The sequence below is a fragment of the Netta rufina genome (genome assembly GCF_964035555.1).
Source record: "Netta rufina genome assembly, chromosome: 15".
NCBI classification, from domain to species: Eukaryota; Metazoa; Chordata; class Aves; order Anseriformes; family Anatidae; genus Netta; species Netta rufina.
The window spans coordinates 11818468-11841651 of record NC_140138.1 but is presented as its reverse complement, the minus strand read 5'-3'; the positions used below and the strand labels follow the sequence as shown (position 1 = coordinate 11841651).

At 42.0% G+C, this 23184-nt stretch overlaps 1 protein-coding gene across 1 annotated transcript in view; it reads right to left on the bottom strand.

Moving 5' to 3' along the window:
- Window positions 1-404: 404 nt before the first annotated feature.
- FAM20C (FAM20C golgi associated secretory pathway kinase) overlaps window positions 405-23184 on the bottom strand; it is a 58254-nt gene continuing 35474 nt past the window's right edge. Inside the window, exons 4-10 of the mRNA XM_084295766.1 lie at window positions 14516-14608; window positions 12752-12867; window positions 5072-5252; window positions 4374-4483; window positions 2696-2777; window positions 2136-2195; window positions 405-1543 (exon numbers count right to left, since the gene is read on the bottom strand). Coding sequence (XP_084151892.1) covers window positions 1291-1543; window positions 2136-2195; window positions 2696-2777; window positions 4374-4483; window positions 5072-5252; window positions 12752-12867; window positions 14516-14608 — 895 coding nt within the window. The 3' untranslated portion in view covers window positions 405-1290. The remainder of the gene's footprint in view (window positions 1544-2135; window positions 2196-2695; window positions 2778-4373; window positions 4484-5071; window positions 5253-12751; window positions 12868-14515; window positions 14609-23184) is intronic.

The window sequence follows — 23184 nt, the reverse complement described above, 5'->3', positions numbered from 1 at the left end:
ACTGTGTTTCTAGATAATTTAGGCTGAGATTTCCTACTCTTCAAGGGCTTTTGCAACCCATTCCAGAGAAACTGATCTATCTAAATTTTTTGGGCAGTGTGTCAAGCCATAATCTTTTAAAGGTGTGGCTCTACAGCTTGTTTCTACAGCTATAATTGCAAGAGGAAGGGATGCTGAAATGATAATCAAAATAATGCTTTCATACTAAAGATTAGCCATTTTCAATGCTATGTTCCTTGTTGTACTGTATATTAGTCACCAGCTTCCTGCTTTAGCTTGACTTGCTGTTGCTACAGAAGGGGACAACAATTTAAACAACTACTTCTGGAATATTTGACCGATATACGCAGCTTTGCCCTGAACAAGATCTACAATGAAAAATGAATCCATTTACACGTGATGGCTACACATTTTGCCATATCTTTATTGCACTTTAACCACGTTGCAAACAATTCCACAAAAATGCTGCAAAAGTAAGCCTAGAGCTGCTGAGAGCAGCTTTTTACCCATATATGTATATATTTACACAAAACTATCAAAAGCAAAGTTGAAAAGTAGCAGCTCAGCTATGATAGTCTAGAAAGATAAGAGCTGCCACCTCCTTAAGGATAAATAGTACAACTTGTCATTTTACATCACTTTGTAAAACCAACATTCAAGTATTCCTGTCAATGAACAATTAGTGAAATTCCCTTCCGGTAACCACTGTTTTAATTATTATTATTATTATTATTTGCCTTTAAAAGTTCATAATGCCTTAACCCTTTAAATGCTGAGTAGCTGGAAAAAAAAGAAAGCATTCAATTTAAATAAGATACAGTGGATTAGAGCACTTAAAGGGTTAACACAAAATACTAAGTGGACTGTCACCACAAATAAAGTGTGAGTCACAAAACTATGCTGTCCCTCTTAGTTAAATTTGGTAGGTAGGTCTGGGGTTTCATAGATATACCATATATAAATAGAAAATATTAAGTAAAGGCCTCCTTTCTATACAAAAAGGACAGGAGGTGTTTTGCTATCAGACTGCTGTCTGTCACTGAATATTTTCTCAACCTTTTCATAATCTCTTCTTAGGAACTAATGAAAACGCATCACGTTAGACTTATTTTTCTTAATGAACTAATCCTTTGCAGAGTCTACACTTTACCTACTCTGGGAACAATTACATCTCATTTCTGAATTCACTGAATTCACAAAGTGGCATACACAGTCTTTTGCAAGACTTTTTTTTTTTTCCTTTTTGAATCTTCTTTATTTGGCTGGTAAAAACGTAGTCTTGCGATTTCACTACCTCTCGGTCGCAACAGTGTTAACATCAGTGTTAAAGTCATTTTCAACCACATTGTCATAACCATCCTTTTCTATACAGTCACTAACAGCCTTGAGGACAATCCGCAGCCGCCTGTCCATCGCCTCCAAGTGAGGCTGGTAAAGAATGGGAGCTATTTTATCTTTTAGCAAGGACTCCTTCATCAGGAGACTGAGTTTGTACTCCTCCTTGGCTAACAACTGTAATCGCAGATAGGTAGACTTCCTTATTCTAGGAGAAAAAGGAAAAAAAAAGCAAATCAGTATTTTCATCACTATTGATCTCAACAGAGCTTGTAGTCAGCATAGTAATAAGAGTAAAAATGTTACCATGTGATCTGAAATGATCAGAACCAGACAGTGTCATAGTCTGAATTTTCCAATTTTCACCTGGTTAGGAGCCCTTAGAAATGGGCAAAATCTCATGCAAAATTGAAACTCTAAGTATCACTTGTCCTCTGAAAATCTTGGCCAGGGGCATTGAGGAACAAATACCTATGGGAAGCGCTAGAACAAGCTGGAGGGAGTGTTCCCACTTGACTTCAATGGGAGGTGTATGTTGCCTTAATAAAGCCAAATCTTAATAAAGCCTCTCTCACAACAGCTCACAGCTGCACTCCTGCTGGAAGATCTTGATTCAGTAAAGAATGCACTTCAGCACATCAGAGCCAATGCTCAGGGCTAGCTCGGGTCAGACTCTCCAGGCAGGATCACAGCATCTCCTTGTCTCCACGGTTCATAGCAGAAGATGCACTTGAACATTTCAGTCCTACTAGTGGAAACAAAAGTATAAAATGGTGAACAACTACAGAGATGAAACATACCTGCAGCACTGGTTTAAAGGCACCAATATGGAAAGTTCATCATGGGAATATTTTCCAAACCTGTTTAAAGGTAAGAATAAAAATGTGACAAAAGCTGTTTTAAAGACTCACTCGCTCACTTCTTTTTTTTTTTTTTTTTTTTTTTTTGGAAATGGAAGTAAAAAAATCATAGTTGTCTATTTTCCGCTTAACTGGACTGGAGCTGAGGAAATCTGGACTCCAAGTTCAGCCACTTATTTTGAATAGATGTTATTGTATTGGTGGGTATCAGTTTTTCTGTTTTGAAACAGGGGAAAAAATATTTATTTTGTACCCTGCTCTACTGAACTGTTCTCCTTATAAACTCTGAGTTATGGACAAGGCAAACTTCTGCCTGACCAGCATGTAGGATAGAAGAGTTTGGCTTCCCTTTGGGGTTTGTAATATTGTCCTATTATACACATAATTGGTACTAAATCATAAATCATGGGATGCAAAAATCATCTTATAATGGCTAGTATAAAGTAATTAGTTTGGTCAAAATTGTTTCATTGTTCAAAAAGATTATTAAAGGTACTTACCCTCTTCCATTATCTAAGTGGATAATAAATGTTTCATTTCCAAATTTTTCAAACGTTTCATAGTGATGTCGATCCATGTTACCTATAGAATAAAGACAAAAAAGACCATTCTCACTCAGGCTTGCTGGGTGTGCAGGCTAAGAAAATGTCAAAACCATGGTTCAGCAAGAATCCCAACACTCCTCAAAGGTAGAAGGTGGAGAAAATTACCCATCTACTGGCACTATTCATTTCTACTGTGGAAACCCTGAAGTATGTGATACTACAAAATGGGCTTTTATGCTAAACTGTACCCATAAATTCCCTGGAGAATCCCCGAACATCTCCTTTAAACATCTCACCATCAGAGCCTCTGGGAGGGAAGATGAGTTTTTCTGTCTCCCTGTAGCTTTTACACTTAAGCTCTAGAGGACCTATCAGGAGACAAAAATAAACCTTCCTACTCTCCAGAAAACCCTCTCCTGGGGTACACCAAGGGAAATTCCACTCAAGCACGATGGCATCTCAATGGCCTGTTCATCCACAAGTCAGCCACATCCTGAGCCAGCACAGCTTCGCCACTGAAAATGACACCAACTGCTCCAAGCCTCAGTCTATGTGGAGCACAAAGCAGCACTGGTATGTATGCTGGGTGCAAGGCTTAGCTTGGGGGCGGAGGGAAATGCACCCTTCAAACAGGGATGTTAATCCATATGACTTCACTAATATTTTTGAGCCATGACCAAATATCCTGTTTTAACTTGGTTAAGAACTTAGCCCAAATTTCTGTCTGTCTGGAAAGCCAAAACAATCTTATGGCTCTAACATGTGGATTAGGGTGCTCCTGGTACAGCTGAACAGCTCTGTTTGGGCACCCACATCAGTGTCCCTTTTACGGTCATGTGTAGAGTATTACTGTCAAGCTAGGAATTTTGTCTTCATGATCGGGACTTGAGTCACTTCTAGATTCAATATATGGCTCCTGAGCTGGGACTTGGCCTCTCCTGCTGCAGTCAATTGCAGAAACCTCAGTAGTGGGAATGGCAGAGGATACATCCATGCTGACACTTGTCCAAGGATAGAGTATGTGTGCTGGCACCTTGCAGTTATTTTGGCTACAGCAGGACAGGTTTCATGTGCAAATGTCTCAGTGTTAACCACTGAGTAGGTTTGAAATAGGTCACTGTTATCTACTTGTTAAAAAAATTATTTAATTGTGGTCAGGTTACCTGAACAAAAAAGTTTCCCTGTTATTTACTGCAGTTGCCTTCATGATAAATCAATACTTCTCCACCCCCCAGTCTCAACCCCTAGGTTTACAGAGCAAGCAGCAGTGACTACAGCTGGAGGATGAAAACAATGTGCCAATAAGCAACAATCCTTGCACAGGCACACATTACAATGGCAAGGCACTCACTAAGGCAAATTGTGAAGCCCTTAGCTGCTGTGAAGGAGACTAGCATGACCTGCATTCATCACTGTGCATTTCTGAACATCTTTGTTCCTTTAATCTGCGCTGATGGGAATACATAACCATGTAAATCTGCATTTTCTCATAATCATCTAGAAGGGCATATACTGTAAATGCAACTTCAACCATGCTTTAGTAAATTGCTGAGCTATGCAAAGCGGTGTAGAAAGAAGTGGTTCTTATTCTAATTAAATGTTGCATTTAATTTTTGAAAGAGATGAAACATACCCATTAGGAAATCAAAAACTGTCATATCCATTATATCCAGAATTCTGGTTCCACTGTCATACGGGGGTGTTTGTTTAACCTCTTCACAATAATCTGGATCAACTTCCCATCTGGAAAAGCCGATATTTTGATATTTTATGTGACATGCAAAGCTTACTGAGTATTAAAAAAATAAATTGTTATTTTGTGAATATCTAGTTGTATCATGTTAAACTGAGGACAGGGTCAGGTGGAGGCAGCAGACTCTTCAGGCTGCTTTCAGTAATCCGAGCAACTGTTAAGAATTGTGACTGATGAAAAAGGAAGGAAAACACAAGACTGGAAACTATGCAGCTAACAGGTTCAAGATTTAGGAAACCAGCTGCACCATCAGTCAAAAACGCTGGAGACTTGTTTAGGGCTGAGGGTGGCAGTGAATCTTTCTCTTTCTGATAGGACTTAGGTCCCACTGCATCCTGTCAAAATCCACTGCAGAAATGTATCCCAGCAAGGAATTATGCCATTGAAGGTCATTTCAGGTTCAGACCACAACGCAGAGCTCCTTGCAATCACAAGTATTCTGTCCCTTCCCAGGAGCTGGACCCACCGAAGGAATGCAAATGTTCTCCTAAGCCTTAGATCAGGTAAAAGAAGCACTGTTTTGTCTCTTTATTGACATTCACAGTGGGTGAACGAACCCTTTGCTCACCGCTACTCACTCTGCTTTTTTGCGCTTGTGGTAGGAACGTCTCCAAGGGTTTCTCCAGGTCTTCCTTTTAGCTAAGGACAAATCAGGAAGGAAAGCAGCTAGAGACCCTTCAATCTGATCTGGTTTTCCACACAGGGCGTGCTCAGTTGAGCAGTAGTAGGAGCATTCACCATAGAAGCAGATGTTGTTGGCTGGCAAACAAAGAAAAAGAGTTTTAAAACCTACTCTGAAATTAGTGTTCAAGAATTCATAAAAATACTCATGTGTGCAATGGAACATAAGCAGAAATAAAGCCCTAGCCCAGAACCCACCGTTACCATGCATAGTTCTCTTCCACTGAAACCACTAGAAGACTGATTTATTTCAGTGGCTGGGATCACGCCCTGTGATGAGCTCTTTGTGACTACTTCCAGTTTATTTATATTCCAAAAACACAAAATATATGTTGTTTTTTTTTCCTTTCAGTCCCAGTCTGATACATCTTTTTGCATATATTTGTTACCCCAAGCTAATTGGGGTGGCTGAAACCCCAAATCCTGCAGCCAAACAATGACATGACCAAAATTAAGCCTCCTTCCAAATCTTGGTTCACTTCTTTAAGAACAGACAAAAACCTTTCATCCATTTACTTGCTGGTGTGAGAAGAACTGGCAGCTTTACCAAGTAGAATTATGTAGCGTGCAGACTCATGTGGGGGTGTGTGGGGAAGGTGGAAATAGCACAGAAGTAAATCTTTCACCACACATCCCAAACAGAAATTTTCTCCTCCACACATCACATTACTCCATCAACCACACAAAAAGGACCTGCAGCGGGTTTGGGGGTGGGTGTTCCCTTAAAGTTTCCTCAGAGCTCCCACCACACGTATCTGTACCACCGGGAACCATTCAACTCTGTACAAGAACCCCCTTCCCACTGGAGGTGGGAGAGAACAGTTCGTCCCCAGACCCCAGCATTGGACTATGAACAATAGGATCATGATGCTGATGTTGTCAGAGTGCAACAGCTCTTCCTACAATTGCTTTGTGCACATAAAATGTCATTAGAGGAAGACTGTGCCCTTTGCTTACAGTAGCACAAGGATGCAGAAGTCACATTGCTTCCTAATTCCCCCCAAGGCCTCTAAATTCAAATCTTGCTTCTGAGCTACTTCCCCTTTGGGCACAATCAGTGTAAAGGAGGCAGGAAGGGCTGGTGAGTAGATGGAGTCTATTTTCTGCCTGCTGCAGAAGCCCATGTGGCTCCAAGAGGCAAACCGGTGGGGTTTCATCACAGCCGTGCTCTGCAGCACCACGCTGCAATGTGCCCCCAGCTCTGGGGCACGTCCCCACAATCCAGAGCCAGCCTAGGTCTGGCAGAGCACTGGCAGGACTGGGACACTGCTGATGTGCGATGCAAGGGAGATAATGGGTGAAGAGGTGAAGGAGCCATCGAGGCAATCCCTGATGCCATCAAGGTAAGAGGAGGGATGGAGAAGCAGGGCACAAGGCTGCAAGTGGGGAAGGAGGAACACGAGAACATGGAGAAGGTCTTGCAATGGTTTTGATTGCATTAACTAGCCATATCACATGGTTCTGACTGCTAATCCTGGAATTACACCAAATAATCGGACTAAAAGGCTGATGTTTCACTGCTTGGCAGTTTCTATTGGCTCTTCATTCCCAAGCCTCTATCAATAGTCATCAGATTTGTCCATTACACTGTGGTTACTTCATGCTGGACACACACTTTTCAAATCCCTCCATTGTGACTGGCTTGGAACAGCCACACACCTTTCTGTCCTACAAGTCCTGTACAAGTCCTACCCGAACTGCACATTTACCTTCACACAGTTGGCTCATACCAGTTAAACACATCCTGATTCACTCCAGAAATATTTACCCTGTAGTCAAAATCCTCACTGACAATTACTGAAAGAAAAGTGCTTAGAAGAGAAAATAAAAAACAGAAATAACAAAAGCAAGAAAGGGAGCACTCAGAATGCCTGCACTTTTCCTTCTGTTATTAAAATGTTTTATCGTGCAAAATACACTTTACAAATATTTTTAAAGCTTCTCCTTATATTTAAGATATACTTAGTCCCTTAACAGTTTAATTAAAGGAACAGTGGTTTGAGCCTTCCTGTGGGCTAAGAAATGACCAGGTCCTTGGCCATAAAGCCACTTGGCATGGTGATTGCTGATGAACCCCAGCACAAGCCTTGGCACAGCTCATCGCATGACACACCTAACTTCTAAACAGAAACCCCACTAATTTTTCCTTCTCTTCTCCAGGTTAAATGAATCTGAATCCCTCAGCTTCTCCTTGTACCCAGGACCACGTCAGTGTCTCTCCTTTGGACTCCACTCAACTTCTTAGCTTAAAATCAAGCAACATCTAAACAGACCCAACCTAATGCAAGCTGTGGGCTCACGGCCCTGTAGTCAATGATCTCTCATGGGTTTCCTGTTCAAAAAATGCTATTGCAGCACGGACTTGGCACAGTTTTTACAGGGCTAACACAGGTGCCTCAACTTGCCTTTGATCATCCTGGCAAAACCAGGAGGGCTTCATGCCTCCATGTGAACCTCTTCCATAATTCAGGATGAAAGTGAAAAGTTGTCCAAGCACCTGCGGGCAGCACTGTGAGCTGCAGATGGTCTGCGAATGGGAGGATCAGAGTGGGTCATTAGGAAGGCTGGGATCTTCCCAGCCAATAAAAACTGGGGGAAAACATCTGTTATTTATACCTTTAAAAGAAATGCTTGCAGACCAAGTATTTCAAGGGGCTCCAAGCTGCCACGAGGGATGATTTACAAGAAATCACATACAGATGCTGCCGCTCGCTGCAGGCTAACACAAAAGAATTAGGAGATATGAAGAGATCCCTGATTTCCCAGGCGCCTGCTGCCTCGGTGGGAAGGCACAGCTCACCCCTGCGCTGCAGCCAGAGCTTATGTTTGCACTGAAGCTGCAGTGGGGCTCCTGCTTTGATTTGGCTGTGTCAGCACCACCTGCTCCTGTGTGCAGGGAAGGAACCTACTCGTAGTTATCTTGATCACCTGAGACAATTTATCTTCCAGAGGCTGGACGACCTGGCAGAGGGAAGCAGATGCGTGGTTATCTGCAGCTGTACCAGTTCTGTAAGGAGCAAACAGCACGGTGATGCCCCTCCTGCTCTGCCGCAGCCTCTGCTGCACACTATGTAAATCTGACCTTTCCAGAAAGGAATTATATTAAACACAGCATTTCGCGCAGTGGGGAAGATAAATACTGTGTTTAATAGTTTGCTTCCGAATTTAACTTTGGGAACAATGAAACCCTGCTTGGTATTGTCAACGGAAGCAACTGGGACTAATCATCTGACAGTAATCACACATTCGTATCCAGATAAATCTTCAGGAAAGCTCGGGGGCTATCGCAGCCATCGCATTTGCTGCTGCAGGGCGACACGGCTGGCACATGGGCTGCTCTGCTCCCACTGGGCTCCTCCGGCTATTGACTTTCCTGCAGAGCCCCCACTGCCTTCAAGAGGAGCCCAACCTCTGAGTGACGGCAGGATGCTTCATTAGGACAGCAAATGTGCGGTAAAAACACAAGCATATTTCTTGGTGAGAAGTTTCTTTTGATGACAAAGCCTTTTCTGACATCTGGTATTCTCTCAGACGTATAGTACTTACTTTCCATTACCTGTCTGATTTCTGGAGGTAGTGGAGGTGACAGGGTGCTGGATCTCAAGTGATTAATAAAGAAATTAACTGCTTTGATGGACACAGGATAGATATCCTGATATGTCTACCCTAGTTCTTATACACAGCAAGTGAGATAAAGCAGCCCGAATTATCTGGGGAAAGATTTTTAAGGTTTCTTAAAAATGCAGAAATAAAGAGGTACCAAAGATAGAAAAACGCAGTTCTCATTTAGGACTTCAAGGTGCAGTAGCAAGCCTCTTGGAAACTGAAATAGGTGACCCACATTCTGCACAGCATGCCGAGTGGGAAATTCCAGCTGGAGACACAAACCCAGGGCTTTGATGGGAGGCCCATGCTGAGAGCGGGGTTTGGCCTTTGGAAGGGAAAAATGAGAGTCCCAAAGCACAGCTGCAAAAGGAGCAGCCGCCAGGAATTTGTGTTCCTGTGGGCTGGGTAGATATGGCAGCAGCAGCAGTGCTGGCAAAGCAGAAAGGGATGTTCATATACTGTGAAATGTTCAAATGCTGCACATTTGCAGCATGTAAACTCCTTCTTCATTAAAAAAATACAAAAAAACACCAACAAATAAACAAAATTGTTTCCTCAAAGCACAATGGAGGCAAGAGAATCCCAAATGGTGTTACAAATGTCTGACTTCCATTATCTGAGGATGAATGGTCATGATTCGTAATGAAATCCATGCAAAAATCACCACGCCTGTTGATCGAAACTCCACCTAATTACAACAATTAAGAAGAAGAGAGTGTCTGTGTACTCATCTGAACATTTTCTATGCATCACCCTGATAGCTGAACAATAATTCTTCTTAGGAAGAAAAGGAACAAGTGGAGATACCTTAAAGCAAATTGCTTGGCAGAGCAATTCTTCTATTGAGATTTGCATGACTCTTAATAGAGGACATTTAGCAAGCCTGTGCAATTCAAGCACTGGAAAGAACCCTGAATATTTACTAAGCAATGCATGAAAAGATCTTTCATTTACCTGCTCAAAATAATAGCTAATTCAGAATTGCTATTGTTTGCTAAGAGGAAAAAAAAATCCATAATTCCTAGGAATTGGTTAATATGAACAAAAACATAATGCTTACTAGCTGTGTAACATTGATTTCTTTAAGCTGCTGCCTCAATTACTTCCAAAACGAAGGCTGACATCATTAATATGTCTCTTTTTTTCCTAGCAAATTACCATTCATTTGTGAAAGTAGCAGGGCTACTGCAGTCTACCCCACCGCAAAGGATGTAAAATTAATTTAAATAATTACTGACCTAATTCCATTTCTCATGTTTAGTCCAAACTGCCTGGAAGAGCGTTTTTCTGCAATCTGCTTTCTCTCCAAATGCAGCCTAACGCATCGCCTGACCCCGTCCTGCCCCTCGCAGCCCTGCCTGCTCTCAGCCATTTGCACTCCCCGGTTGAAGGAAGGATGCTGCGTGCTGTGCAGCAACATCTGCCGGCAGCTTTGTGGCAGTAAGAGGCCCCTGTTTCCATTCCTGTTGGGACAAGCGAGGTGGCACAGGCACTGAAAAGCAGGGAGGTGTCTTCCAACACATCCCCACGCTGGTCCAGAGAAAAACACCATGTCTTGGTGAACATCATCAGTCATGATGCTCATAACGAACCCCTGAAGGTTGGACAGGGTTTTCATTGCAAATGATGGCCTCCCGGCCTGAGAGCAAGAGTTTTGTATGAAATAAATTACATGGAGGGCTTGTTGCATTGCTGTCCGACACAGTGTGTCCCCAGTCGCTGTCACCAGGCACTGCTGGGGATGGAGGTGCAGAGCCAGAGCCGACTGCAAGGCAGTCCCAGGGGGCCTCGACAGCTTCATGTGGGTGTGCGGAATGGTTCTTGCAAGGATCCATGTAGCACAACAGAATTAATTGCTTAATTTAGGGCTTTTATTACTTTTTCATTAGGCATTAATTAATGCCTGCCTTTTAAGGTCAGTATGAAATACAAGACTGAGGCTGGGCATATGTTAATGAGAATCCTACTAATTAAATGGGGGCCGTGTAGGAAAAAACTCTGGCAAGTAACCAAAATGATTTAAGCAAAGTATATTGATTTAGGAAATGTAAAATTGAAAGAAAAAATAATTGCTTAAGCGTTTCATTCTACGGAAAAGCCTGATTCATAGTTAATCAAATATTTTAATTGAATTTATCCCAGACCTCTAAATAAATTTGAATAAAGGATTATGCTTGGATCATCCTTTGGATGTCTGGAATTTTGTAATGACAAGATAAAGATCTTCATCCGAACCGGCAGCATTAACTCAGCATCGCTGGGCTGTGGCTGCTGTAAGCTGCTCGATACCCGAGTACAGTTTTGTAATTCTCAGAAATCGCTCAAGTTCACCCCTAAGCCTTCATATATAACCTGGAAAGACTAGAACGCAAGCAAGCCTACTAATCCTTGTCTTACTTGCTGAAATGCGAACAAAATGCCTTATATTTCAAATGAGCCAAAGTATCTTGTGCACATGAACAACTGCAAGGATTTTTGTCATCTTTGAGGGGTAATTATTTGCCTACAAACAAGTCAAGTAAAAATAAATAAATAAAACATAGACAGAGACAGAGGGAAAGAAGGGGAGAGACAGGGACTGAGACAAGTGCCCAGCAGTGCACACAGAATGCCTGCACAGAACATTTGTGAACACTCTCAGTAGTATGGGTAAAACTGGAGCACATGTGATGTGTGGTAGGATGAAACCTCTTGTAATTGTGTAATGTATTTCACAAGTGAAGTTACTGGAATTAATAACGGTCTCCTCAGCTGTGTCCTGCTAAAAATAACAGCCATAATAATGACTTTATTGGAGCTCAAAACAGTGTGATGAACATTTTAAGAGAGAAAGCTCTGTAGTGACATGGCTGTGCTTCGTAGCTATCAGCAATAATACTGCTACACTGGGAGAAACTGCAATGAAGTCTTTGGGTCTTGGCTTTGGGGATCTGGGATAAACAACTGCTGGCCAATGGCACAAGCTAAGGAGAGAACCCTGGAGATTTCCACTCCAGATTTCCTGTTTACACAAGGCATAGCCCAAGTTCAGCAACACATTTGCACACAGCTGAACTAATATCAGCTAAGCTCACTGGACATAGCTAAATGCTTCAAAATGAACATTTCTCTATATAATCTTTCCCTATGAACATAATTAAGAATGTGCATTTGTATCTTAACCTAGAGCTTAATTCCACTGTTTCAGCACCCCAGAGGCTACCACCTCTCTCTCACCTTTTGACCGTCTTTACCTATTTTTGTATATTCTGGGACCAGGATGTGGTTTTACCCTGTGTTTGTATAGTTCCCACCCTGTGGAGCTCTGTCCTTGGCGAGGGCCACCAGATGTTGTGAAAGAGTGAAGGATAATAGAAATAGAAGGAGGTGATGGTTCCTGCAGTCAGTCCTCAAAGCAAGTACGAGACTGAGAACAATTCAGATCAATTCCAGTCCAGCCTCTGCACAGCTGTGAATGTGAGCCGGAAGCAGGATACCTTACACATTTATTGCCTTGATTTTCTTTCAGACTCCTCTTGTAATAAAAACTGAGGCACATGACTCCGAGAAAATTAGCTTTTGGTCCTCCAGTAAAAACCAAGAGATAAATGCATCTGACCACCAGAAGTGATGGATCACATACCACTAGAAAAAAGGTCTAAATAACTAATGGGCTAAGTAATAAGGTTTGGGGTAAACTGAGAGCAACAGAAGAAATTGCTTTAGAAATTGCTCTGCATAAAACATTTGTTGAATACATTGCTTTTGTGAACATAAAAGCCTGTCTCTGTGGATAATTTGTCAAGGGGAAAGGCACTCAATTCAAAACAATAAAGTCTTCTTTGTAGGCTATGTCTCCACATTTATTTTTATTCAAAGGTCTAGAAGACAGTTCTATTAGAAATATCTGAGCAATTAAGCAATCTACGCATCGTTCCCTTAAGTACGTGTTCGGCGGGATAGAAAGAATACAGTGCTATTTCCAAGACTACCTGGTGAGATGAAAAATGTTCTCCACAGTTTCTTGTCGCGAGTAACATCTCGTATTTCTCTCGTCATGTTAACCAGTCTACCTGCAACTGGTGGAACGCGACGGAAATCCAGGATCCTGGGAGAAAGAGTGAAGAGGCAGTTTATGTAAAGGATTAAATTATAATGATAGTGATAGGTTTTAGGAAGGTTCATTACACTCTGAAGGCACATTTATCTGTGGCCTTTAAGGAGTAAAAAGCCCATCAACTTTAAACTGAATAATCCTTCTGATAATATGCTACAAAATACGTCCTGAATATGATCAGCTCTGACTTGCCTACATAGGACGAAGCAGACTCAATATACAGAAGAGGATGGGGACACACTGTTCCATGAAAAAAAAAGCAAGTGGCATAAAATTCCACAAATAAGAGACAGCAGAGACTTTGACCTTGTGCCAATTCAGGATTGTTATAACAAGCATTTTGCTCATCAATTTTTAAGTGACTTGAGGAACGGGATTTCTGCCTCTTTCTTCCATAAACTCCATCTAATAGATTTAAAAACTAGTACTCTTTTTTTTTTTTTTTTTTTCCTGACAGTCTTAGTACTTGTTTGATTTATTTGCTTCCACTCCTCTCTGTTTAAATACCCTTACACCAACCTAATCAACCTCTCCAAGACTAAAAATTTTCCCAGGGGCAAAGGCTGGGTAAAGAGCCTTTTTCAACCCCAAACTCACCAGCTTTTGTTACGATTTTCTACACTGCTTTTTCTGCTTAACATGTGGATATTTAACATACCTCCCTGCAGGAACTCCATTAATGTTTTTTCCTACAGCACCATCTGCTTAAAATGACAATATAAAATATGAAACAGAGGGAATCAATGCTAAGGTCAACAACAATAAAATACAGAAGATTTTTTAAGGATGTGACCTGCTGATAGGTTCCCTCATCCTGACCACCAAACCAGAAGGCACCAATAATACGTACCCCCAAATAATTTGTGGCCCAAAACTTGAAACTTTTGGAAGGATGTTTCTTGGCACCTCAGAGTGTTCTGTTCAGTTCTAACTCAGACTGTGAAATGCCTGAAATGCCATGGTTTCTAGCCCTACAATTAATAGTTCCTCATGAATTAATTCCTGCTTCTAATCTGGGCAAGCCCCAGCCCATTTCCAGTCTTGGACTATCCAACAGATTCTGCTCTACCTCTGCTGGAGGCACATTTTCAGCTAACAGGAACACGGGGTGAACATCAGTGTCTTCTCCCTCCTACACTCTTGTGGTCTCCATATTCTCCTGACATGGGAGAGCCCCAGCTGTTGGCTGTGAAACCAGAATCCCCTTTCCACTGCAATTATTCCTCTCTGAACACTCACACAATTCCCCATGCCTCACTTGGATTTGTGTGCCCTTGAGCTAATTAGGGTGAGCCAGATTCTCATCGTACTTGTGCTGCCTATTCCCCAGGAGACTGGTCCTCTCCATATGCACTTCATGATCACAGGGGAAATTCATTTCTCAACTTCCCTTCAATATAATTTCTCCTTCTTTTTAAGAATTACTTAGTGCCAGGTTTCTCATTCCCAGAGTAAGTCGCACTTCCTAATTATTAATCTACTGTTTCATCATCTTCTGTTTCTTTTATTCATGGTGTTGGCCAACCTTTGTTCCATCTTCCCCCTTTTTAAAAGTAATTCAGTTACAGAGCAGGGCAAAGTGCAGAAAGTTATCACAATATTTCTATTTTTTCTTTTAATGTAAATCCATTTTACTTGCCTGTCCAAGTGAAATGCTGCTATTTCTGCATTATGCCTTTCATAGTCTGAGAAATAAAAAAAGTCAGGCGGTGTTTCTTGCTCTCTGGTTTGTCTGCAAAGAAAAACAAGGGAAGTGTTTTAATGAAAGGTTAGCATTTCTAAGGAGCAGTACTCAATCATCAGCATGTTATTCAGGAGTTCAGTATTGTTTGCTTAATGGAAGACCTTTAAATACTTCTTCTGAGCATTATTTGCAATGTAGCCTTCATTTTAACTTCTGTTTTAAACTAACAAAAAACAGTATTCCACGACTTGTGCATGGAGGCTGCTGTCAAAAAGCTATTCTACTCAAGGCTCTCGCTCTGTTTAACAAGATCTATTTTATCACTCTCAAACATTTCATTAGTGATAGCGGTGAAGACAATGTCATTTCATTAAATTATCATTAAATGTAATTATGAAATTTCCAAAAGTAATAACATTTTTCTTTCATCTTTGGCAGCCATGTAGCTCCTATCTAAAATATGACTCTCCCTTTGTATTACTTAGAGCCAAAAGTGACATGTTTTTCTCATTTCAGAAGAAATGGGATCATTGCAGTTTGACGGCCACGACACATGTCATGTTTCAAAGAACATTAACAAGACTGTGCTCCAGAGAAGATGCAGAATTTGTTGTTTCTTCAGTTTAAGAAACAATAAAAAATGTCATTCTGATGGAAATAGAAAGGCTCAAGCTTGAACACCCAACTACATAGAAAATAGAAAGTTCTGTATAGCAGGAACAAATTTCTGTCTCATTTCAGGCAATTTCCAGTCTTGGTGGCTTTTAGATGGAGCACAACTCAGGCAGTTGACCAGTAGAATGTCTGGGCCCTACCAAGACCTGCATCATATCCTTGTCTGAAGTCTTAAAAATGAAATAAGGACTGCAAAGCTGTTCTGTACAGCATCTGCAAGGGAGGACACTTCCCCAGAAGAGGAAAACATAATTTTCCAAAGCTCTTTCTCATTCCCAGCTGTCACAGGTGGCCAGCTGACAGCTCGTGCATCACCTGTGCTATACACTGGCAATTAAATTAAAGCTTCTGCGCCAGGACCTTGTCACATGAAAGGTTTTGGGGGTGGTGCTGGTGCAGAGCTCAAACCTGCAGAGAGTTTGCAGCAAGCTGCACTTACAGGGCTTGCTGGGAACCCAAAGCTGCATCTAGCCATGCTCATTTCCACCCAGACCATGATGACTGATGGGACTGGTATGCCTGCGAGTCCCCCACGTCCACTTCGCTGAAGAAACCAGATGAGTCTTGTGGTTTTTGGTCATGTGAAAATTTTGCTATGCCATCAGCAGATTTGAAAAGCTGATACCCCTTCTCACGAATTATTCTTTACATTTTTTTCTTAGCAAGGTATTCCATCTCTCCCTAAATGCTGAACAATTGCCATCACAGATAGAAAATCAAGATATTTGACATATGCAGTATTACAGGAGGTCAGAGAGGTGTCCAACAACCCAGTGATGCCCCAGCCAAAACAGCAGGGACCATTCTGGTGGTCACGGAGTTGGTCAATGCTTAGCAGATGTTACAGAGGAAATCAAATCAGTACTTTAGCTACTGTATCTGCCCAAGGTTCACAAGTAGACAAGCTTGGCATAAAAGCTTGGCATAAAACAAAATAAAAAAATAATATTGTGCATTGTCTCATCATAACTGCAAAGGGGGGAGGATCACACCAACAAGGAGGAATACAGGAGAGCCAGACGCCTGTGGCAAGTCACACAGCGCAGTGTGTAATCAAGACAAGAGCTAGAAGAGCTGCAGCCTCGTTGTGCATATTCCCCTCAAAAACGAGCCCTGAATATAAATGCAAAGAAAAAGTTTAAGATATTTCTGTTGGGAAAATTACACATCTGTGTATAACTTCCCCTCCATTCCAGGTTTTAAAATAGTCAATTTCTTCAACAAATCAAAGAAAAAAAGACTCATACCAAGCTTTTGCAAACTTTACACATACCAGCACAGCCGACAAGCTGCAGAAAATATAATTAATTAGCTAATCAATGCCATCTGCTTTTTATCTCCCAAAGACTTTAAATGAATCGTGGCTGTTCCTTTACAAGAAAATCTTACTCCAGAAAATCAGACTTAAAGAAAGGGTCGATCTCAATCTTGTAAGCACAGCTCTCCCCATAGCCCCACGACAGCTCAACACGCCAGGCAGCCAGTACATCACCGCTGGGATGGTCTGGTCTCTCTAATTTCACTCTCCTATTTGTTCCCTGCCACCCCTGGCAATGGCTGGGGATATTATTCATTTGGGAATAAGTACAGTTCTCCTGCAGGCTTCGACTTGTTTGTACATATTTCTCTCCTGTCATAATGTATTATTAAATGGTGGCGCGCCCTCCTAGAAAATCGTGAACTTGGTTGCCCTAAAACCTTCAAAAATGGACACCAAATCCACAGTGCAATCTATATACTGTAAATACCAGTATTTTTTCAACCTGTCTATAGATCATGAAACAAACTTCTGAATTCCTTCAGTGCTCCAGGTGTTTCTAATCACCTACAGAAGAACAGCCTCCAGCCCCAGTCGCTGTGTCCAATGCCTGCGGCGGGCAGGCAGGGCACCTGCTTTGCTGTCTCTGGGAAATATTGGGTTCTTCTGAATGCAGGCTGGAAAGAATATTTTTCAGCTCCAAGCTGGCTTTTAAGTTCCTTTGCAAAGCTCTGCGGAACTTCTATGTACGAGGTCCTCTCCTGAAATAACCTTGAAAAATCCTTTCTGATGACATATTCCAATATCCCACTTGAGAGAACTGGAGCCTTGCTCCTTGGATCTGACCTTAGCTGGCACCAGTTTTATTCAAACAAAAATTATCATTAATTTGATGTCTGTAGCAGCAGCACCTAAAGAGATTTGTTGGTAGCTCCTCAGCCACAGCAGGTTATCATACCACCAGCAGACGCTAACACGTGTGAAATCGTAGCCTAGGGTACACAACTGAATTTTAAAAGCCACATGAGCCTAACACAGCACTGAATCGATGGAATCAATGGACCATTATGAGAATGGCTTTCATGGTGTTAAAAGGGCACCTACATCATAATATTTATTTTTGAGTTATACACGTAGAAATGAATTTATACACCATTTTATCGTATTAGAAAACCTGATAGATTTTAGTGTGTGTGGTCTAATCAGTGCATCACCTGTTTTGGTGCTAATTCTTCTAATGATCTTCTACTCTGATGTGCAAATGTAGAGAGGTGGGAAATTCTGTGATTCTATGAAATCAAACTGCTCTTGGTAACACAGGTGGGCAGTGAGCAAGTCCTATCGGTTACACCAGCTTCAGAGCACTGTAACACCCTCAGTCTCTAAGAAAAGGGCTGCAAAAGGAGCATGCACACTGAGCCCATTCCAGGTCAATTAAAATACCTTATAAAACAACGATGGAACTGATCCAGCCCATAGCATGTTTTAAATCAGCACTGTGTTTTAAAAGAAAAAACAACAACAATACATATATATATATATATGTATAAAATCCCTGTTATTTTCGTTTTATTACCCGATGGTTATTGAAGGTTATTGCCTAATAAAATGACACATGCAATGAGATATTTGAGCAAACAGACTGACGTGCCCAACCCTCCGCAGAAGTGCACGCTTCCGACAGACAACAAATCACAGACGATGGTCAGAGCTCCTTAGTGGCAAAAATAAAAGCTCACAACATGCAGGACACGGGTCCTGCACAGGTTGCAGACGGTGGGAGAGGATTCCTGGCAGCGGCTCTTATTTTGCAAACAGTTGGAATCTGGTGATCCTCTTTTTGGAGGAGGATTTGGCAGATATTTATAACGGCAGGCTGGGAAGCTCTGGAGGAAAAACAGATGGAGGTCTGTTGATACTGCACACAGTTAAAAATTACACAGTGGCACCAGCCCAATTACTGCATGAGGAAAAGACAAATCAGCACCGGTAACACTAGTAGGGGAGAAATAAGAACTAAGGGGAAATCAAAGCCCACGAAAATTTCCCAGCCATGGCACAACTCGGAGAAAATACAGGAAATAAAGAACGATTTTAAAGAGGCTAAGAACACATTTGCATGATGAGATGCAACTGTCATCTGATCCTGTGGCGAAAAGAGCAAGTCATGCTCACAAACAGCAGCAACAAAGCTCCTCTGATAAATGAAGGCAGTCATGAGTAAATCTGGTGAGGCAGCTCCATTCTGACCATGGCTGGAGCCTGGATTGGTGCTCAGGATTGGATAAACCAACACGGTGACTTGTCTGCAGGCACCATTGCAAAGCCTCATTTTTTTTTTTTTCTTAAAGGCTTCTGTAAATATTTTTTGCCCAATTACTTCACTGCCAAACCCCAATATTACTAATTCCTCATTTATTTTCTTCATGAACCCCATCACCACACTGGGACTGTAGGCTCTCTGGCATTTCAGAAAGCATCGTTATGATACCTTTAACGTGGAAATCTCTATTTAGTTTCCAGAATTTCTCGCATGCACCTGCCTAAATTACCAGGATTAGTACCCACCAGGGCCGTGTATTACTCGAAAGAATCCTGCCTCGATGCCAGGCTTCCTCTGCACTGGAGGGGTCCTATTATCTGTGCAGCAGCCAAAAAGCTAGAAAATAGGGCAAACAGCCCAATGTGAGTCAAGCTTTATCCTGACAGACACATGCTGCCTTTCTGTGCCGCGGCCCAGAGCCATTTCAGGACACCTTCGTTTCAAATGCATGCACCTTGGCTAATCAAAGGACATGCTGATGATTTGAAAACAGCTCCTCTTAACTAGGCTGCACTCCTGCTCCCACACGTAATCAGGGGAATCAGCCAAAGGGATTAGGGATGATTACGGATCACATCTCCACGGCAGTGGCAGGTCTGCTCGGGCTGAACTGTTTTGGAGATGGAGACCCTGACCCTCTCCAGCTGGGGAATTTGGCAGCAGCAAAATCAGCAAGAGACGTCACTGGCCAAGGTGGCATGGCAAGTGCATCAGCAGGCACACGACTAATGTTGGTAAGAGAGTAATTTGGCCATGGGAAAAGATAACTGGAGATTATCTGGGGCTACCCACATCTATAGGTTGCTCTTTCTCCTTTGGAAAGCAGCTTTCCTCTGCTGCTACTGTTCTCCGTGCCTGTGGAGTGTTTAAGGTGCTTAAATACCTGTGTTGGAGCCAAGTTGTGAACACAAAGGTTAAAATGCAGTGTTATCTAAACGATAAAATACAGTTAACACAAAACCAAAAGGGGCCACTCAGCAGTTTGCTGCTGTTTCAATTATTTTGCAGCCTGGGAGGGACATGGGGACCTTTTTCATTCAGAAGCCCCACGGTGGGGCTTTGGGGTTGCTTTTACTCCGGCAAGCAACCAAAACACAGCTCAGGAGCAGAAAGCCTTTCTCCCAGCACAGACAGGCAGGGAATTTCCCCAGCCTATGAACTTCTTTGTACCCATGGAAGATGCAGACCGAAAGTCCGGTGTCTGCTTGCAAGATTTTCTCCCCCCTCTGCAACCCTTATGTCAAATTGGATTGTGCAGCACTGGGATCCAGAGTGCCCTGAGATAATTTAAAGCGTATTATTGTAACTGAAGGAGGCAGCCCATGGAAAAAAAAGGGAAAAAAAAAAAGAAAAAAAGAAAAACAAAACCTTGTCTCTGAGGCAGCTGCAGTCCTTAGGAGTGCACTCAGGTTTTGCATGCAGAATCCTATCACTGGGGAGAGCTTTTTGGCACTGGTTAGAACAGGTGGAAAAAATGCCACTTAATTTTATAATACATTTTAGTGGCTTAGTAAGTCCTTAGGAAGATAAATGATACTGCTAATGCAGCTACGTCTACAGTAGCGAAGATATCTGGTGCCTATTTCCGACTCCTTATGGAGTCTTGGCAGCTGATGGCTTTGGCTTTATCAAAGTGCTCTGCTACAAAGAGCACTCCCAGGAACGATATGAGCTGTTTACAAGAGCAGAATATGGTCCAGAAAATGAGTGGCCGATCCAGGAATGCAAAGACATGCAATTTAAGTGGTACAGAAAAGATGTTTGGCCGGTTTCATTGCTATCATCCAAATGACAATATGGGCCTCTGCAGGATATTCAGGCTTCTCCTGCTTAACTAGCAGCTCTGCAGCTAGAAAAATGAGAGAATATTTACTGTAGCAGAAAGACAGAAATTCGCACAGGGATGTGCTAGGAATAGGAATAATTAGCAAACCGCCAAAAGGATAAATACCGAGATCATGCTATTGCATGCCAGCCCTGGGGGGCTTTTCTTCCGAGAAGACGAGGAGAGCTTAACAACTGCACATGCTAAAGGACCAGTGAGCATCATATAAATCACAAACTTCTGATACAGTGCATGACAATAAGCTTCAGAAAGAGCATTTGGATATATGAGTATCTTGTTACCTGGCACAAGAGGGTACTGGGAGAGAAGAGGGAGAGAAAATCCACAGGGAAAATGGTATATTAAGGTGTTTTGTTTTTTTTTTCTCCTTCCACTTTCAGAGTCAAAGAAAAAAGGCTCAGGTCACCTAGCTCATCCCCTGGCCCCAGGCCAAGATCAGCTGGACCTAAACCATTCTTGACAGACATTGCTATAACATGATCTTCAAAATGTCCTTCCCCAATTCCCTGGCTGCAGCCCTCTCCTCCTCGTCGCAATGTGCTGGCCTCACTCTTCTGAAAATTTCCATCCTCAGCTTTCCTCCTCGCTCCATGATCGAAACAAAGCCAATTCAGTAAGACCTGCTGCAGCTGATCAGAGTGTCTTTCCAAGGAAGGAATACACACAATAGATTTACCAGAATAACTGGCTCCCATTCCTGAAAAGAGCAGCCTTAAGCCAAGACACGGGAATTAAGCCTTAATGCCTTTAGACTGCAGATTCCTCTGCTCAGAGGCCCCTTCTTTACTAAGCACCATTCATTTATTTTTAATTCATTACAATTCCCCCCAACCCAAAGCCTTGAAATATTTACTTTAGCCTTTCCCCTCAAAAAAGCACTGTTTCTACGAGACACCGAAATAACCTCTGATTCCTCAGCACAAATCAGGGCATTTGGGAAAAGACTTTGCAAAACTAGTCCCTGGCTCAAAGCATCAAGAGTGAAAGGTTCCTGCCATCCCATGCACAAAAATATACCACTAGTGAGATACATACTTATATATATATAAAAGCAGATCTTCACCTGAGCAAAAAACAAGTTACCACTCCTGACTACACAAGCAGATAGCATACGAAGGGATGAATAATCAGAGTAACTAATAGGATAGAAGAATTTGTAAGATTCATTTTATTCTCCACCAAATTATAAAAAATAATAATAAAACCAGACCTTTTCCTCCACCTTGGGGCTTTTCTGTTCCTTCTAGTGATCTGGATTTGGTATTAATATCTCAGAATGCTCCCTCTCTATACCGTTGCCTTTACTGACATTGTGCTGACAGTAGAGTCAAGGCGTAATCTCACCAATCATCATTTCATTGTCTACCAGCACAGAAGAATAACTATTTTTTCTTCATTCATTCTTCTGTGCTTTCAGATATATAAGACATGCAGAGAATCTTTGATCAGTATAAAAAACACATAGAGTTTGATCATCTGGGAACATTTCTTTCAGCAATTCAGAATATGACTTCCAGCCCTGCCTAGTTAGTAGCTGCCTGTCATCATGGGAAAAGCAAATGGAAAAATATTATTAGTGTAAGCATATTTGTCAGGACGTCTTCCCCACCCGCACATTTTGGTGCGACAGCCAGCAGTCCCCTTCCCCTTCCAGGGATGTCAGCTAAAGAGAGCTGGTGTGGGGTAGATATCGGAGTCATGGGTCTATTATTATTATTATTAGTAGTAGTAGTAGTAGTAGTAGTAGTATTTAGTTAGAAGATGGCTTAAAAGAAAGCAAAATGGAATGCTGTTACAAAGTAAGTAAGCCATACACAATAAGAGCACAGAACTCTACCACTACCAAACTCCAGATAAATGCATGTAAGTGCATGCACAGAGGTGTACTTCATGCATAGTCCCACACATACATCAGTATCTTACACCTCTTGCTGCAGTACTGGACATGATCAGACAGGTATTCTTTACAGATTATTCTTTACAATATCTGCTTCTATTTCCCTTCTACCACTACCCCCTCCCCAAGATACCTCAAAATTAAGCGGCAGGCACAGTGTTAAAAAGTGTAAGAGTTTAAAAGACTTAAAACAAGATGAGTTTTTCCAGCTCATTTCATTTTATGGGATAGAGTCTGATCTCGGTTATTAACGAAATGCAGCGCCACTGAACAATGGGGTAAGTAAAGATCTACCCCAACACTTTTCACAGCTGCTTCTGGAAGCTGTATGCAAAGCTGCTTCTGATGTACAGAACAATATGCAGGGCTGTTTCGGGACCACTAGAGGGGATTGAAATGTGTATTTCCAAGATAAGAAGCTCAGGTCTCCATGCCTTGATTTACAGAAGCCTACTGTCTGTGCGGGTTGCTCAGCAGCAGGTTTATAATCCACACTGGTCCACTGATGGCACAGGACATGACATGAGGAGAAATTGAAGGTGTGAAAATGTGGGACTTGTTGCAAATTCTCCTTCCTCTCCCTTTTTTGGGATGCTGATGGGGACAGGGGATTTGGGACAGGGAA